The sequence below is a fragment of the Dreissena polymorpha genome, chromosome 2, assembly GCF_020536995.1.
Source record: "Dreissena polymorpha isolate Duluth1 chromosome 2, UMN_Dpol_1.0, whole genome shotgun sequence".
Lineage (NCBI taxonomy): Eukaryota > Metazoa > Mollusca > Bivalvia > Myida > Dreissenidae > Dreissena > Dreissena polymorpha.
The window spans coordinates 7,814,128-7,831,736 of record NC_068356.1 but is presented as its reverse complement, the minus strand read 5'-3'; the positions used below and the strand labels follow the sequence as shown (position 1 = coordinate 7,831,736).

Below are 17,609 nucleotides of genomic sequence, written 5' to 3'. Positions count from 1 at the left end.
TATCAGTACAATAATGACATTTAATGTTTACAAGTTTAGTGAAAATCGTTTGTATGGTGACAATAGCTACAACCCATTCATCACCACCTTTTGAAGTCTCGTAATGAGGTTTCAGTGTGAAAATTAATTACAATAGCCTAATATATTGTTTCTTTATTCAGCGGATTTTTTCCGTTTTTATTTTTAGACATTAATATAAATACACACCATACGCAATCCGAAGTACTCACCAATCCATTCTTAGACTTAAGAATAAAAATGGACTTCCGCCTATAACTTTGAGGGTTTGAATATATACAGCCTAAACATGGCGCTTTTGTTTTAAGCACACTGTTCTGAAGAATAATCTAAGTATATGTTAAGTGTCATGCTAGACATAACTTACAAGTTGCTATAGGAAATTGCAGTTTTACGAATATTCTCTATTTTTGACTTACGTCTAAGAATCGGTTAGTAAAAACGGAAGATGGATATAAGGTATTATGAAGTTTCATCAAGTAATCTCAAGTAATTCACAAGCAAGTAACATGAACCATAGTCAATGCGAGCCAAGCCACCAATTGTTTGGTTTTAATGTCGCATTGCAAAAGTTGTAATTTACTGTGTCCAATGTGCACTACACCTTCTGGTGGCTGACTTGATTGATTGAATATCGTATGCATAGGGAGCTACATATTATGAAGCGAAAGCAACACACGTTTATTACTCATATATTTTTATTAAATAACCGCGTAATAGGTGAATTAAAAAGAAAACCAATACTATTGTTAACATACGATAAAAGTCTCATGCTTTGTAAAAAGCATTCATACGCAGTACAACGTATAGTTTGTACTAAATGTCTGTCATATTCAAAGTATCATAGGGCGATAAGTTGAGTAACGACGAGTTATTCACTGTCTTTGCAAATCAGCACGTGAAGTTTCTTCACAATGTCAGACAGTTCAGCGGAAGAGTCGACTGGGAACACGTGGCTTATATCAGGCTTTGCCTTGTTCTCATAGCTGGCTAACCTCATCAGCTGATCCCTGTCTATTGACTTGCCCACACCAACCACGATGACTCGAGTGCTGTATTTAAGCCTCATAGCTTCCAAGAAGGCCTTTTCCATGTCATCGATCTTTCCGGACAGAATCAGGACCGATACCCTGTTGACATCTGGGCGGACATTTCCGAAAGAAGTTCTGATTCCGGACAGCAGATCTGCCGCGCTTTCAACCATTTGCTCTTGGACATCCGTCGCAAAGTCACTGTCTCCAGAATAATCTGATAGAGGCAAATCTGCATTTCTGCAACTTTCTTTCAGGCCTAGACGAATATTCTTTGAGTTTCTGAAAGCGCCACCTACGTGTTTGATGAACTCAATTACGTGGTCCATTGAGTCGCCTCCAATACCGTGGATTCCAAACATAAAGTCACCCATAAAGTCAGACGAGCACGCTAGAACAAAGGTAAGCTTTTGAAAGACAATACACGAAAAAAGATGAAACACACCTCATGATTTAAGGCTAATATACAAATTATTGTTGCAATTATGGCAAAATATCAATCAAAGGATAAACATTCAAAGCTGTAAAAACTTTTTTGATCGATCATTCATTGAGAAATGCGTGCATTACGAACATGGCGTTTAAATACTATGAAAGGTTTTCCATTAGAAGCGCCTTACAATGTGCTCCTATGGACATGACTTCGAATATCAGCCGAGGCAAAATTTTGACATTATATTCTTATATTTCTTTGAATTATTTAAAATAATTTAGGACTTAACCAATCATAGTTTCTTTAATAAATACATTTTCAAAATATTGATATATTTACATACGTTCCTTAAAAAGTAAGAAAAAGAAAATGGAAAGTATGTAACACAAAATGCAACCGATGAACGATTGTTTCATATTCATTTTGGCATCGAAAGGCGTATTTAAAAAATAATGTGAACTAAAAATGGTTTTGTGTATAGAGCTTTTGCCAATCCGACCCCAGGAATTCGCTTATAATCTTGAAACAAATACATAAGCAATCGTGTTTTACCGACATATTTTATTTCTCTTCAATGTATAAATACTATGCTATATAAAGACCCGCGATTCTGGCTATCTGAGCCTTACTAGCCTAGTATTCACTTTTACGACATGAACGTGAATTCAAATTTATATGTGATCTAGCAACGTGCTGATTGTGTCTACTTACTTGGCTGATCATCCGGAACTGCAATACAAGACATCATCGTTTGATATTTAATATTTACAATTTTAAAATTACAATTTTAAACCAACAAGTACATAAAATGTAAACGATTTTGAAGATGGGAAAATATTTGTGAAAACTTGTAGGAGATAATTCAGCATATTTATATTAATATATGCATTATTAAAACATATATAAACAATCTGAAGCTGCACTCAGGATATTAACCTTTTCTCGGGGAGTTCTTTTTTTAAATTTATTACAAAGAACACAATTTCCATTAACCAAATAAAAATGTAGTTAACATGACAACACATAAACAATAAACACACCCAACTATGAAACAGGAGTAAACGCATTGGGACGCTTAATGCAAAAAATTGTCTTAACAAATGATAATGTTAAACACACTTACAGCAAGCTTACATTTCTTAAAGTGTTATTACCATGATATGCAACAAATGGACATTATGGAAACATGTTTGGCTCATTTATGATATATAACAGACATTGTTCTTTAAGCATATGTTATAAACGTTTCTCGTATGCGCATAATGCTCGTGTTTATTTGTCACCACTCTTGACACTAAGAACAAATGTTTCAAATCTTTTGAACGTGGGAAGAGAACACCAACATTGTTATTTTAAATGTTTTGTTATTATAATGCACCAACATGACACATAAGCACATATGTATGTAATGGTACATTTCTCCTACGTGAGACCTTTACAGGAAAGAGGAATGTAATTCTTTAGATTAATTTCAGCTCAGCAGATTCTTCAAATGGCAAATATATTTTACTTTGTTGCACGTATTTAAATGCAAAAGACGATAAATTATTGAACAGTTAGTTTGAAGAGATAATAAATCAATAAATCATGACATAAACAAATGTGTTACTGATTACCTTTGCATGTCCTGAAGGCTAAAAGATCCCTAATTTTCGGAAGTGCGGCGTAGCCATTGACCACGAATGAAAAATCAGACACAGGTTTGGAGGCCATTGCTTCCAGTTCGCTCTTGTCAGTCTTGTTTCCAACACCTAAAGGGATAATAAGAAGCTGAGTATCAAAGTTGACAACACGTCGGAACAATATATACCCAAATGGTTGACCCGACAACGCAAAGGCATTTCACAGATCTTTGATTCATGTACGATTACAAAACAACAATACTTTAATTGTTAGATAATAAGCATCAAGGAAGGATGGAAGACCAAAGCACACAATTGACGTTTTGTAAGGTTAAGGTTAATTAATTAAATTTAAATTGATTGTATCGAAAAGAGGCTTGTAGAAGTGCTCTTGAGTCTGTGTCTCGAAAAGAACAGTAGTCGGTATATTTGCAAAGAATATAAAAATGCTTCTCGAACGGTGATTGCATTCGGGAGCTCTAAATCGCGAGGAAGACTTAGAATCCATAGCACAAGTTCGACTTCAGCACGTAAAATTCGGGTATTGTATGTGTCTATTTTTATGTCATGAAACTAAAATATTTTGCAAAAATATTGTTCAACAATTGAGATATGAGTTTGCGCATATTGTTATAACCATATATATATATAAATATTTTACTCGTGGTATAAACTCTCTCTGTAATAACGCGACCGCTAAACTATGTAAGTAAAGATTAAGGTTAAAAAAGCTATGAAAAGTTCTGAAAATAATGGAGTTCAGGTACAGATGGCAAGAAGCGTAGCACCATTTAAGAGGTAATTACTATAATGATTATAAGGATATACATTTGAGTAAACACTTATTCAGCCTCAAAATACATAGGAGAGCAAATACTTTACCAACAGTAAACACATAGACTCCGCTTTTATGCGTGAGCTCAATCTGCTGCATTGTCTCGTCCGGCCTGGATGATACCCCGTCCGTAATGACCACAGCAATATGAGCTGCCCCTGGCCTTGCGCCATTCTTTGTCGAGAAGACTTCCCTGAGCATCAACTTTGTGCGGGAACCAATCGTTATTGGACATCGAATACATTATAATGAATTTATTTTGAAATTTAGAACATACTATACCATGCACCGATTTGTGATGTATTGTTAGGTGCTCTATATAACAAAGTGCATTTCAGATGGATGATTTCGTCATGTCTTAAACTCTTTTCCAAAAATAATCAAATTTAAATATTTGTTTTTGACGTCTTAAATTAATGTTTAGCGGAAAATAAGCATATTTTTTATATATCTTTTTGAAACTTAAATAGTCACTTTGTTGGAAATGTAATGTTACGTTTGTCAATCCACTTGTGTACGTACCTCAAGTGCAAGGTGAGTGTTGGTGCTACCACCTGGTTGTGTAACTTTAGCGATCTCTGAGATAAGTTCCTTTCTTGTACTGTATTGGTTGAGATGTATTTTAACCACTGCTTCGTTGCTAAACGCTATCAGGGCGACCTGGAAAAACACGGATATGCATCGACATATTTTGTTATGTTACAATAAATCAGTTTTCCGAATAAAACAACAGCAAAAACAAATTGATAAAATAATATTGTGTTCTATCGTGTGATCAATAAGCACTATGTCAAAATACATAAACAATATAACTACTACTTTGTAGCCAACATTCATCACTCGACCCGACAACGCAAATGCATGCTTAAACAATGTCCTTTTTTAAGTAAAACGTTATAACGTAAAATATCGAACGAATAACAAGCGCTGAATTCAATACCCGAGTTTTCCCACTCTCAACGTCAAAGTGGCTGACGACGTCGCCAATAAAGGTTTTCTGTGTCTCGAAGTCAACATTCCAGATACTGGATGAACTGTCCACGATGAACACAATGTCTGCCTCCTTACCTTGGCAGGCTGTAAAGCGATGTGATTGCATTAATTACTATGGTATCAGAAACTTAAAATACAAAAAAAATAATTAAAGGAACGCGTAAACACTGTGTGTGTTTCCGTTTGCCATGTCTTAAAATACCCTTACTTGATTACATATTTTACTGAGTTGTTTTCATGTTTTTATTGGGTTTTATTCAGTGTTAAATTTTTCTGTTGTATTTTATACCATGGATGTAAACGCAAGTGTAAGCATAAACCATTTGAACACTATGTGTGTTCACGTGGCAATTCATAAGTCTGAAATTATTAAGATCGCGTTGCTTCGCCTTGTTAAAAGTAAAAATTATTGTCGAATATCATGTTCGTTTTTATACAAAACTGCCGCACGGCTAACTAATAAATTAAACTATACGAGAGAAAAACGTAAACAGTATGTTAAAACTAATTTTATTTTTTAATGACAACATCACATAGTCATAAATATTCACAATTTGCATTGTCTATCAAAGATTTAATTGTCTTCAAACAACGATAGAATAAATCAATGAATTCTGGAATGGAAATGTCAGCATACTAATTATAGTCTGTCAATTCATTCGACATGAATAAGCCAAAAAGCATGATGACAGATAAATACTAAACATTATATAGTTGTCACCATTCTTGTTTATAGTTCATGCATGAATGCCAAAGTTACCAAACACAATTGAGTAGTCTAACTTACTTTTGTCTGGCTCTTCTTGCTGCACTAAAACAAATACAAACTGTTTTCATTTTGAAGTACTAAATAAGGACAGAAATTGTATGCCGTTTAATCTGTTGTTAAATAGCAATTGTTAAAAGTTAATGATAACAAAATAATAAATGAAATATGCACCAATACTCAAGTACGTATTTTTTTTTAAGTGTTTTAAAATGTTAGTGTGACATATACTATGTGACCATTTAACACACGGCTAGAGATTATTTTATTTATTTATCTATTGAAACTACGCAGTGCTATATTTTTTGTTAGCAACAAGACCCCATGTTGTTATATTTCTGCTCTTTAAAATAGTGTATTGTTTTTATCAGGAGTGAACCTTATATAGACATATTTCAGTCGAAACAGAAAATGGTGTGTTTATTGTCATAATGAAAGATAATTATATATTTATTGTGATTACATAAGGTCCGTTAGAGAAGTTCGAGCCGGTCCACGCATTGACCTCCATCATAATCTTGTAAACCGAATCAATACGTAACTGTTTGTATTTAAAATTCTTCCAATATGCATAATTAATCAGGGTGCTCCGTGTAAATACGGTGCAATTTTTGTTTTGCTGTATCCTTAACGATTATATCGATTGTGTTCCTTGTTTGAGCCGCTTCTGGTGCAAAACAGTATAAATGCAGTCCGATTATCTATCGTTTTCATTTATTATTTTAGAAAACATCACATCTTAAAAAACGTTCCGTTTTGTCTTGCCTTCGATTGTCTGCGATTTACGACAATACACGAGTTGATGGGCTTAGTTAAGATGTCATTCGATCTTAACATTTAGGCTGATCATTTATATTTCTGAACCGTTTATAAATGTTTCAAGACTCAATCGACTTCTACGATTGACCTCGAGATCTGACATGATCATCACGATTAATTCTAGTTAAGACAAACATTTTCAAAGTTGCGCAAATCGAGATAGTTTCGATTTACAGACTTGCATTTTATTTATAAAAAAAAACTCTCACACAAATACATTTTTAAAATCCGTATAACATATCAACCGTCATATTTCAATGCGATTATCATTCGAATAAATGGGTTGGCGTTGTTCATACCTACAGATAAGCAGAATTTTTCCAAAGTTGTGGTGATCAGTATCAAGTTTATCATATTTTGTATTGTATCCTTACCAATGCGCATATGTACATGCATGGAACACACGTTTTGCATACATGGATCTTGGACACATTCACGAAATGCTATATATTTTTGTTTCAGCATGAGAAAGCATCAAGCAACCAACTTAAGATTTTGAAGTAAAAAGGTCTTATTATCTACCAAATATTAAATAACGGTAACGGTGATAACACAATTGTACGATTGCACATTTTCAAACGTATTTATTTAAACTACATCTTTTTTACGAAGTAAATGAAAACGTTCTTACTTTGAGTCGTTGTTGCCGTTGTTGTCGTTGCTGTAGTTGTTGGTTCCGGTGTTGTTGTAGTTGTTGTCGTTGTTTTTGCTGAGGTATTCGAAATTATAATGTTCTATTAACCAATATAAACGAATGGGAATAAATAAAATTGCTAAGTAACAAGTGAAACATAACAACTTTTACCAAAATGTAAAAGCAATACAGCTTGTTTTTTTTTTGAACGAACTAATGAATAATATATATACAATGTATTGACAGTAGCGTAGAATCAAAGTTTTGTCAAAACAGCGACCGTTGCATGCATGGATGCAAATATGATTTCTCATATCTGTTTAAAAAACAATTATACGAAAACTTTCGTACGTTCTGGACATGCTTGTTTGCCAATAAGTTCTTCATATCCCATGGTCTTCAGATCTTTGAACTCTTCTACTTTATAGAAATTCTGCTTAGCTGGGGAGCTTGCTATAGCCTCAAGCTCTTTAATATTTACCTGGAATGAGAGTTATGTTTTTAAGCTCAATGTCGAAATAACGCACAATGAAAACGTATGCCTCTGAATTAACATATCATTATTTATTTATCGACAAAAGATAAGTTTAAACAAAAGACAGTGAAGCAATTACAAAGACTAGTTTTGACCCCTACTTCGTTTCCGATCCCAACTGTGATGATTTTTATGCCGGCATCTTTCACAGCCTGTGCAGCTGCTAGTGTTGCAGTATGATAGGTGCTGTCTCCATCGGTGAGCAAAATACACATTCGCGGGACATTTTCGCGCACGCCGTTTCCGGGAGCAAAGAGGTCGCTCAACGCCTTTTCGAGGGCCTTGTGTGTATTAGTCTGACCCCCGTTGTCCTGTGTAATCGTTGATACCTAATGGACCCATAGATATACATACATTTAAATATTATTTTCGAATGAAATATATTTTATATTCATACTAAGTTTATACAAACTAGTTATTGCCTGTTCGGTCTTCCAATATGCCATTAAACATTGTTTCCGGTATAATTATGCATTGTCAACTGTACGAAAAAAGTTGTTTTAAAATCTATACAATCGTTTTAGGCAATTAATACAAAAGTTACAATTGAATCGAATGAAACAATTTCAAATATTTGCTTAAATAAGAAACAAAGTAATAGAAACAATTTTGAAAAAGTATCGCCATACCTTTTTAAGTACGTCCTCCGCGTTATTAAAGTCTTTAAAATGAAACTGTTTGACAACATTGTCGCTAAACGTAAGAGCGGCGACTTGCGTGTCTGTCGGACTGACTTTAAACTTGCTGATAAGTTTGTTGACGAACTCCAACTGAAGATTGAAATTCTTATACCAGATGCTTCTAGAGCTGTCGATTATGAACGCAATATCTGTAGGTGTTGGACATAACTCTTTGCCTATAAACAATTATGAAGTCATGTTATTGCACTTTATAAACTTGAGGTCAAGAAAGGTTTAGCACAGCTTTAAGTTCACATATACACAATTTACAATTTCTTTGTTTTCGCAAATGCATATATGAATTAAACCGCAATTATACATTTCGACGATGTGTGTAAATTCAGGATGTTTATTTTATTTTTCAAAAACTCTTAAAACATGTTTGAATGAAATAAAACCAATAAGAATGAACTACTCACCAGCAGCTGTAGAAAATACCTGAAACAAACAAAAACAACACAATTAAGCGTAAGAATATTCCGTAAAGGCTATGTAATGTTAACATGAATATTACGGGATAACGTTTGTAAACGTATGTTGACATAAACTATCTGAATGCTAGTTAAACGTTTTCAGAATTGAGATGTTCACAAGTAAAAGGTAAGGTATACTTTACCATGAAAAGCGCAAGCATATACGTTGGCGACATTTTACGATCTAACTCCGACTGTATCGACCTCGCATATAAATTCTGAGTATGATCTGCCGTCGGAATGCAATAATGTAATAATTACATGTGTTAAGGATAATTATGATTAATTATATTCCAGTTACAAACATAATTATACATGTAAATGATCAGAGTTTACAACATTCTTTCTTGACAAAGTATATTTATGTAACGGCAAAATGGTCTATATGTAAAGGTTTGTTTCGGTCTAACTATGCAAGTTATGTCTGTAATGTCTGTAAATTCGACGATTGTCTATGAGTAACACTCATAACACTCAAAGTAACACTTTGGAAAAAAAAGTGTACTAGCATCATGCGTTTCCGGTGTGCAAGCCATGTCTACAAAGGAATGAAAACAATGGTCTGAAAATTGTACAATGATGTGGCCAGTCGGCTTAATTTGGTATATTAATCGCCACTTTACACACTATCAAAGGGTGCATGCTGCATTGTTCCGTTTATTGTTTAAAATTACTTGGTCTAACATGTTCTGTATTTCTGCTCGCAAAAGGCATTCTAGTATATAGAACTACAAGGACATGAATTCTGCCAAAGACCTATAGATTACACAGATTGGAATCTCTCGTCTCCGCTATAGCGATATGCGATAATATCTATCGGCGGACGCGGGTCACGTGACATTGATTTTGGAGATGCCGGTGTACCTGTAGATTATTCCCTGTTCCAGCTGCTGTCGGCCATTTTCTTATAAAGCAAACAATTATTCTTCGTAATTAGTCGTTAATATTTGATGTCGTAGGGTATTCTGAGCATGATCTGGTTAGTTTATATTATTTTGATATTGTTATTAACAATATTAATGTGTTAATTAGTGTTTTTAGCGCTCGGTTGTCAGTTTGCAGAGCAATTAATGCCTGAAAGCGCAACGTTACGAACTTTACGTAGTGAGCAAAGTCGGTCTCCGAAAAAAGACATATTGAATATTTTTTGTGTGATAAAAAATAAGTATTTATTTTCTGTCTTGATAATTCTTTAGGTTTTGGTAGTTATTATTCTAATTAATTATTAATTTATCGGAATTTGAAAGAGAACACTGGATTCGTTCATTTTCGATAATTTTTGAAAAATTGAAAGGCCCGAAGCATTTTTCTATAAACTTCTTCATTAAGCATCACATATTGATAACGTAAGATTTTTATGCTAGGTGAGATGTTAATCTATGTATGATTTATAAAAAGTAGACGAAAATGAGGTATTTTAAAGGATTTTGCCTTTGTACAATTTATACTGTTATTTCATTCAATCAAGTGGTTTGTATTTTGTTGAAACACTTTTCTATTTTATTTCTCATCCCATATATTTGAAGTAAGATTTTTATGCTAGGCAAGATGTTAATCTAAGTATAGATTTAAAAAAACTACAAGAAAATATTCAATTTAAAGGATTTGGCCTTATACAATGTTGGTACAATTTTAAGCTCTTTTCTTCTGTTGTACAATATTGCTGTCAAACGTGTTTTTGTTCTTATTGATAAACTTTTTCATTTTTCATCCCAAATCGATAAAGTCAGATTGTTATGCTTGGTGATATGTAATTCTAGGTATGATTAATAAAAAGTAGACGAAAATAAGTCATTTTAAAGGATTTTGCCTTTGTACATTTTGTACAATTTTATACTGTTATTTCATTCAATAATTTTTCACACCTGTCGCCAAAGTGGTTTGTTTCTTTGTGAAAACTTTTCCATTTCTCATCCCATATCGTTGAAGTAAGATTTTTATGCAATATGTTAATCTAAGAATAGATTTAAACAAACTACAAGAAAATATTCAATTTAAAGGATTTGGCCTTATACAATGTTGGTACAATTTTAAGCTCTTTTCTTCTGTTGTACAAGATAGCTGTCAAACGTGTTTTTGTTCTTTTTGATAAACTTTTTCATTTTTCATCACAAATAGATTAAGTCAGATTTTTATGCTTGGTGATATGTTAATCTTGGTATGAATTAATTAAACTGTAGGATAATGTTCATTTTAAAGGATTTTGGCCTTGTACAAAGATGGTACAATTTTAAACTCTTTTACCCTATTATACACACATGTTGTCAAACGTGCTTTGGTTCATTGTGAAAAACTTTGTCATTATTCACCTCAAATTGAAGAAATAAGATTTTTAGATTTTTATTCTGGGTAATATGTTTATCTTGGTATGAATAAAAGAACTAGATGAAAGTACAATGTATGGGTTTAGATTCTCATTTAATATCTTATTTTATTAGTATTACCAGTTTTCCTGTCAATGTTACACATGCAAGTTAATATACAAACATATTTTAACAGATAGCTGTGAGCTTACTATTAAAACACAAAAGCTGTGAGATGACTATAAAAACCACAAATTGTCATTGTTAAAAGCGTAAGCAATAGCAGAGCACACGTTATTAGTTTCAATATTCCCATACTGATAGTCCTGATGTTAAACTTCTGGTACAGACCTTTAGTCCCAGTTTATTTCAAATTACCGGTATTCAGTGACTTTAAAGCATCTCTCAGGCTGGCGGATGTTTTCTTGTCATTTTTTGCACTTTTCTCAGTTTTCTTATTTATTAGTTTTGTAATTGCAAAACCTCTTACAGTAAGAAATATATATAGTCTTGTATTCTCGTGAACAAATTGGACACACATATATATCTTTCTTATCAACACTAACACTATGTTTATCAGTACAAACAGAGTCATTGTCAGTATAGTCCCCTTCAAAAAGCTCATCAAGGTCTAAATCACTATCACTCCAAGCGAAAAAATCAGGGTCTCTGTTACGCGACATGATTGCACAAATGATACAGAATTTAAAAATGTAAAATCCAAAATATGTACTAGTATGTCCAACTTATAAGATACACAATCGAGAACAGCCTTTTTTTAAACAGTTTTATACAGCATTTCATTGTGTTTATAACGTACTATTATAAACAAGTATATTAAAATCTAACACATTCACAACAAAGACTTACCTTAATTGGACATCACAATGACATATAAAGAATGAATTCGCCGGCCGCGGCCACTGATCACACAATTAAAATCAATCAACAACGCAAACTGATAATTGAAGTAAGAATCCCTTCCTTTAATTAATTCTCAAGAGTAAAGAAAAAACACACAAAGCATCTTCAGTTCGCTAATTGATCCGACGATTAACACGCGCGTGAAATGTTTTTGTTTTTTTCTTTTCGCGAAATCCTAGCCCACGATACTGAAAGCTTAATTTAATTACCAAAAGAAAAAAACTGGATTACAAACAAAACTTTAATAACCTATAACTCATGAATTAAATCTCAATAAAAAGAGAATTAAACAATTGAAAAAAATCTACACAATCAATATTGAAATAAGTCGAACTAAAACCGTTTTTGGATCGAACGATCATAGCATTTATTATACTGTAATGTTGTTTTAATCAGAGACCTAGATCTATGTGTCCACATATATCTATCCTTTTTGAAATAATAATATTTTATAAGGTTTTAACTGTCTGAAATACCAAATTATACAAGAATATTTTATCAGCAAAAGCCTTTCAAATAAACTATTCAACAGCATTCTCGCCGCGATTTGGAAGTTCTTAGCGCAATTGCTTTAATGATCGCGGCATTATGAATTCTTATTGTAGGTAAATAAAATCGAGATTTTATAAAAACATAATTACTCATGTTTCTATGAAACTTAATTTTATGAAAATCGGATCATTTTTTACCAAGTTACAGCCGCCTTTCTACAGCGCCGTAACATTTTCGCATAACTTTTCTCGATAATCGTAGCCGTTGCTACTGACGCGTCGCTATCTTATCGCAATCGTGATACACCGGCCATCTCCGGACTACTCCGATTGATGCATGGAATAAATCGTCTGCTGATCCCAAGTGTTCTTATCAGTTTCTCGACCACGTGACCCCGCCGAGAGATAGCCCGATAAGGCGCGAAGTTTCCAATCTGTGTAATCTATAGGTCTTTGATTCTGCTAAATTGTTTTATCATCGTAATGTTATACAACTCTATCGTGTAAAGGGTAAAACGAGAGCAATTATATGTTTTTCTAAGGCAATCGGCTTCGAGAAAACAGTTTTCTTGAGAGAAAAACTAATATGCAGGAACTAACTAAGTTCATCCGTTTAACGACCTTTCAAAATTTAGTATACTAATATTTTATTACAAAACTATCATACGTTCATAAAATGGACATGCTGTGTTTGTACCAGAGGATTTTTCCCCAAAAGATGTAGAGATCCGAATAACAAAAAGTGGCAAAACAACTTTCACACATTGAACAAAAAATTAAGAAAAAAATGCCGATTCTCTGCGAACCTGTAATGTACCAGCTTGAACCACTGGATGTTCCGCCATCTAGCACATTCCATAATCTGCGCGATAACCGACGCGATATCGATGCGATGCGATAACCATCTAATGAGGTTCACAAAACGTGTAGAGAATCAATCTGAACGCTTCGGACAGTGGGCACGATCGACGTTATGGCGGAATTGTCCGAGGATTCCCGATTGGTAGAGAATTTGTGTTTGCTATTCTATTTAAAACGTAAGTAATATGCATATGCTACGCCCCCATCCCAATCGGCGAAACTGAATTTGCTTACGTTTGATCAGAGACGTAGTCTCTGGTTTGATCAAGTTAAGACGTTAAGCCGGTAGAATATTTAACGAGTAGAAGTTTGCAGTCTTCGATGAATGTAAATGTTTAAAAATTGCTAACGAAGCCAGCCGAGAAGAAATTTAAATAATCATAGCATTGCGTTTCATAATCGTTATTCGATTGAAAGTAAATGTTTAGTACGCATAGCATGAGTACATTATCTATATCATCTACTGAAATATTTTCGACGTTATCTTGACATGAACTTCAGTCATTTTTATTGCTCAATATGTTGTCATTCGCCTGTCCTCGGTTCGATTCCTTTGTCATTAAACCGAGCCTAAAGAGATGGGTAATTAAAAAAATGATTGTCAAATTGTATGCCGACATATGACAATGTTTAAAGCATTAAGCATGGATTGTCATGGAATATAAAGAATACATGCATTCGGAGATAACAATCAATTAACACAATGTGAGCCATCATCAGATTTTCAAATCCCAAAATCAGGATTCAATAAGCGTTCATTTATGATGCAATCGTAATAAAAACTTTTATAATTAAGACGACGCAGTTTTGATGACAATGCTGAAAATAGTGATACAAATGATGGTTATTATGATAACACTGGTGATAAGTTTATTGCTATAATAGAGATGCTGTTGGTTCTAATGATGATGATGATGATGATTTTGATGATGATGATGAGATGATGCTGATGAGGATGATGATGATGATGATTGTGACGATGATGATGATGATGAGGAGGAGGAGAATGAGGATTAGGACGACGACGATGATGATGATGATGATGATGATGATGATGATGATGATGATGATGATGATGATGATGATGATGAAGTTGATGATGATGATGATGGTAATGATGACGATGATGATGATGATGATGATGATGATGATGATGATGATGATGATGATGATGATGATGATGATATTTTGGCCACATTATCTCCAATTTATCAATAGACTCAATAAAATATTACTATTTTGTGTAAAGTCCTTATTTATTTTTGAGTCATTTTTTTTATACAAATTTAACATACGACAGCGAAGAAGATTCGCAAAGGAAGCTTTTATAACGGCTTTATTATCCAACTTTCAACTGGGCGACATTACTAAAACACATATCAAAAGTTTATACCACAGGGAAATGTCACATTTTTATATTGCATACTTATTATACTAACAAGGACTACAACTTTCTTGTTTCCAATTTGACAGGAAAAGCAAATAAAATTACATCGAAGGTTCTTTTTAAATATTTATGATAGCAAAGCCTTTTTTAAAATACGAACTGAATCACATTTTTAAATGTTTCATATGAAACGAGAAAAACATGGCATAACCGGCCATATATGAAAAAAACGCAAAGATTTGTAACATGAAGCTATCAAGTATTTTCGCTCTGAAACATCGACAGGTGGTTATGTTGTGACATAAATACCACTTGTACAAACTCTATATACAGTGAACAGATCATTAGCCAGCCTTACATACGGAGGAAACTCTATTAATTAACAAGTCATCATAATCTGAGATAAAATGTCCGGTCGTCGTCGAATGTTGGATGACATAGTTTGTCTAAACATCCCTTTTGGAACATATTATATGATTGGTTAAATTGGTGGTTGCCATTTTGTAGTATATAAGTTCATTGTAAACATAACACGCATGTGTGTAATTAATATATGATATAATAAATAAAAATAAACTTGAACAATGAGCTCATTATTCTTCTAGATTTGCACATTAATGACCATACTGTATTTTTTTGTTATTATATTAACATTGAGGATCCGTCGAGTTTTTCAATGCATACCTCGTCATAATTCATCTTAATTGCAAGATAAGAAAAAGGAGCAAACTGGCGAAAACCTTCAATTCTTTTTTCAATAACACTTGCACTCAATACAAGGGAAACAATTAGGAAACATATTAAATGAAAGTTGGTAGGAACAGCATCCCTTTTAGCAACATCATACTTTCCTTTTCTTTTTGAATTTATTTCGGTCCTGTTCATTACAGTAACTATTTATATGATAATGAAATGTACATAAATGCATTTTTAATCATTCATGTGTGTTTTATGATCAAACATCTATCAACACGTATGTAAACAAATTAATGAGATAACAGAAAATTATTATGCAAATAAAGCAGAAGTTGGAAAGTTTGACAAACAATGAACACGCGATATGTTAAACCTTGTAATTGTTAATATTTTACCGTTTACTGGATTTCCACCACAGTACTGCTAATGCTCCACATACAAATAAATTCTGGAAAGTGAGGGAATGTTATGCCTCAGACAACTTTTCTATTTGTATGAACACTAATACATTTAATTACCGTGCAAGTATGGAGAAGAAAGTATTTCAATCTCGGGCTCCGTTATAGTATCATTAAGTATATAAACTGCACACGAAAGATTGCGCTACATCGAAAGCAAACATTGTCAGTTATTTGTACCACGATGCAACCCACACACCCAACGTTATCAGTATTTTATTAAAACAATAATTCCGTCTATAACATCTATATGTACGTGTCTCAAGAACGTGAAATGTTTTTTCCCCGAGTCACCGTAAAACATTGCTTAAGTTTGATTATATGACCATAACACTCCCCCAGAAAGCGACAAACATTACGGTTATCTATGAACATAATGTAATAAATTTCCAGAACAGATGAACAATGCATTAGTGTACGGTGTAAATGCAAATGGCAAGGTCGTGTTATTAACTTTATAAATTGTAGACTATCACACATTTAGTTACTTTACAAGAAATTGATGAGTAACACGACATAATTTTCTATGTTGTGAGTCCACGGCTGTGATGATAACACATTAATATATAGTTTCAAGTGCGTTTCTGTTTTATCCGTTTTTAGTTCAAAAATAACACAAATAAACATTATGTTCTGATCTACACGAATAGTTTTGTTATATTATTGGAAGTTCGCAAGCATGATCGTTTTACATAAAATTTCTATTAAATTGTTGCCGACTAATATTACTGTTGTAATTGTTAAATTAACCTGATTCACAGAATTACTGCCTATCTGATTTATAATTACGCTCTTAGTAATGTGATCTTGAGCATTCTATTTTTAAATTTGATGGTTAAGAATTGTACCTATACGGTTTAAATCCTTTCTTTAACCTATACTGCTTTCAAGAAGATGTCGTTCAGCAACAGCATACTTTTGTATTTTAAATTTGTTTTGGTTCAGAAACCGGTAAACCTTCTTCCACCATTGATGAGTCTGTATGTGAGACTTAAGTATCTTTAGAAGAAACATTTCTGCTTGAAAATCTGAACCACTATTCTTTATCAAAAACTAAACTTTCAAACTGACAAGTGCAGACACGCATGCATCATTCCTATAAGATTTTAAATAAAGGTTGTAAGTAAGTAGTTATTTTATTCTTAATGAGACATTTAAGATGCTATCAAAATGATATGAAATGCGCGCACAAACCCACATAGCATGAAATCAGTTAATGTACCGTAAATTGAATGGCTTTCCGCCTGTTAACAACGTGATATGGTAACTGATAGTAATGGGTGCGAAAAGTTTGCTTTTTTAATAACCGTGGAGATTTTATGTATCTTTTTTAATTAAATAACTTTTTTTGAACATGTATCACGCGAACGGATGTATTATTTAATATATCACACCAAAGTTACTTTACTTCGAAATTAAGGACATGTATAGTTTTTATTAGTTCACCTTACCACGTAGTGTGTAAATTAAGCTAGTGGTGTAGTCATTATTTTTCACATTTGTTCATCCAATCTTGATTCATCTTGGCTAAACATTTGTTTGCGTTTGAACCCGAGTAACCTGCGACGAAAAGCGAGGTTATGAATTCAAACGATAGAAAAATATTGATACCATTTTGAAAGCCATATGTATTGCTCAATATGAACGCCA

The 17,609-nt window shown here is 33.2% G+C and overlaps 2 protein-coding genes across 2 annotated transcripts in view; both read right to left on the bottom strand.

The window, feature by feature from the left end:
• Positions 1-698: 698 nt before the first annotated feature.
• On the bottom strand, positions 699-2,300 carry LOC127865760 (uncharacterized). The gene is made up of 2 exons (XM_052405707.1): positions 2,194-2,300; positions 699-1,440 (listed from the first exon to the last, which is right to left on the bottom strand). The coding sequence occupies exons 1-2, from the start codon at positions 2,228-2,230 to the stop codon at positions 890-892; spliced, it is 588 nt and encodes a 195-aa protein (XP_052261667.1). The 5' UTR covers positions 2,231-2,300; the 3' UTR covers positions 699-889.
• A 787-nt stretch (positions 2,301-3,087) lies between these two features.
• The window catches only part of LOC127865630 (uncharacterized), a 114,779-nt gene continuing 100,257 nt past the window's right edge, over positions 3,088-17,609 (bottom strand). The window contains exons 22-32 of the mRNA XM_052405513.1: positions 8,983-9,068; positions 8,786-8,804; positions 8,316-8,542; positions 7,788-8,015; positions 7,503-7,632; positions 7,149-7,226; positions 5,720-5,743; positions 4,880-5,016; positions 4,462-4,599; positions 3,987-4,143; positions 3,088-3,233 (exon numbers count right to left, since the gene is read on the bottom strand). Of these exons, the coding sequence (XP_052261473.1) occupies positions 3,088-3,233; positions 3,987-4,143; positions 4,462-4,599; positions 4,880-5,016; positions 5,720-5,743; positions 7,149-7,226; positions 7,503-7,632; positions 7,788-8,015; positions 8,316-8,542; positions 8,786-8,804; positions 8,983-9,068 (1,370 nt within the window). The remainder of the gene's footprint in view (positions 3,234-3,986; positions 4,144-4,461; positions 4,600-4,879; positions 5,017-5,719; positions 5,744-7,148; positions 7,227-7,502; positions 7,633-7,787; positions 8,016-8,315; positions 8,543-8,785; positions 8,805-8,982; positions 9,069-17,609) is intronic.

Excerpts from the sequence above, each read along its gene's own strand:
- LOC127865760 (XM_052405707.1), bottom strand. The coding sequence starts at position 2,230 with ATGATGTCTTGTATTGCAGTTCCGGATGATCAGCCAA. Across the intron at positions 1,441-2,193 it reads AGTTCCGGATGATCAGCCAA|CGTGCTCGTCTGACTTTATG; the intron begins GTAAGTAGACAC and ends CCTTTGTTCTAG.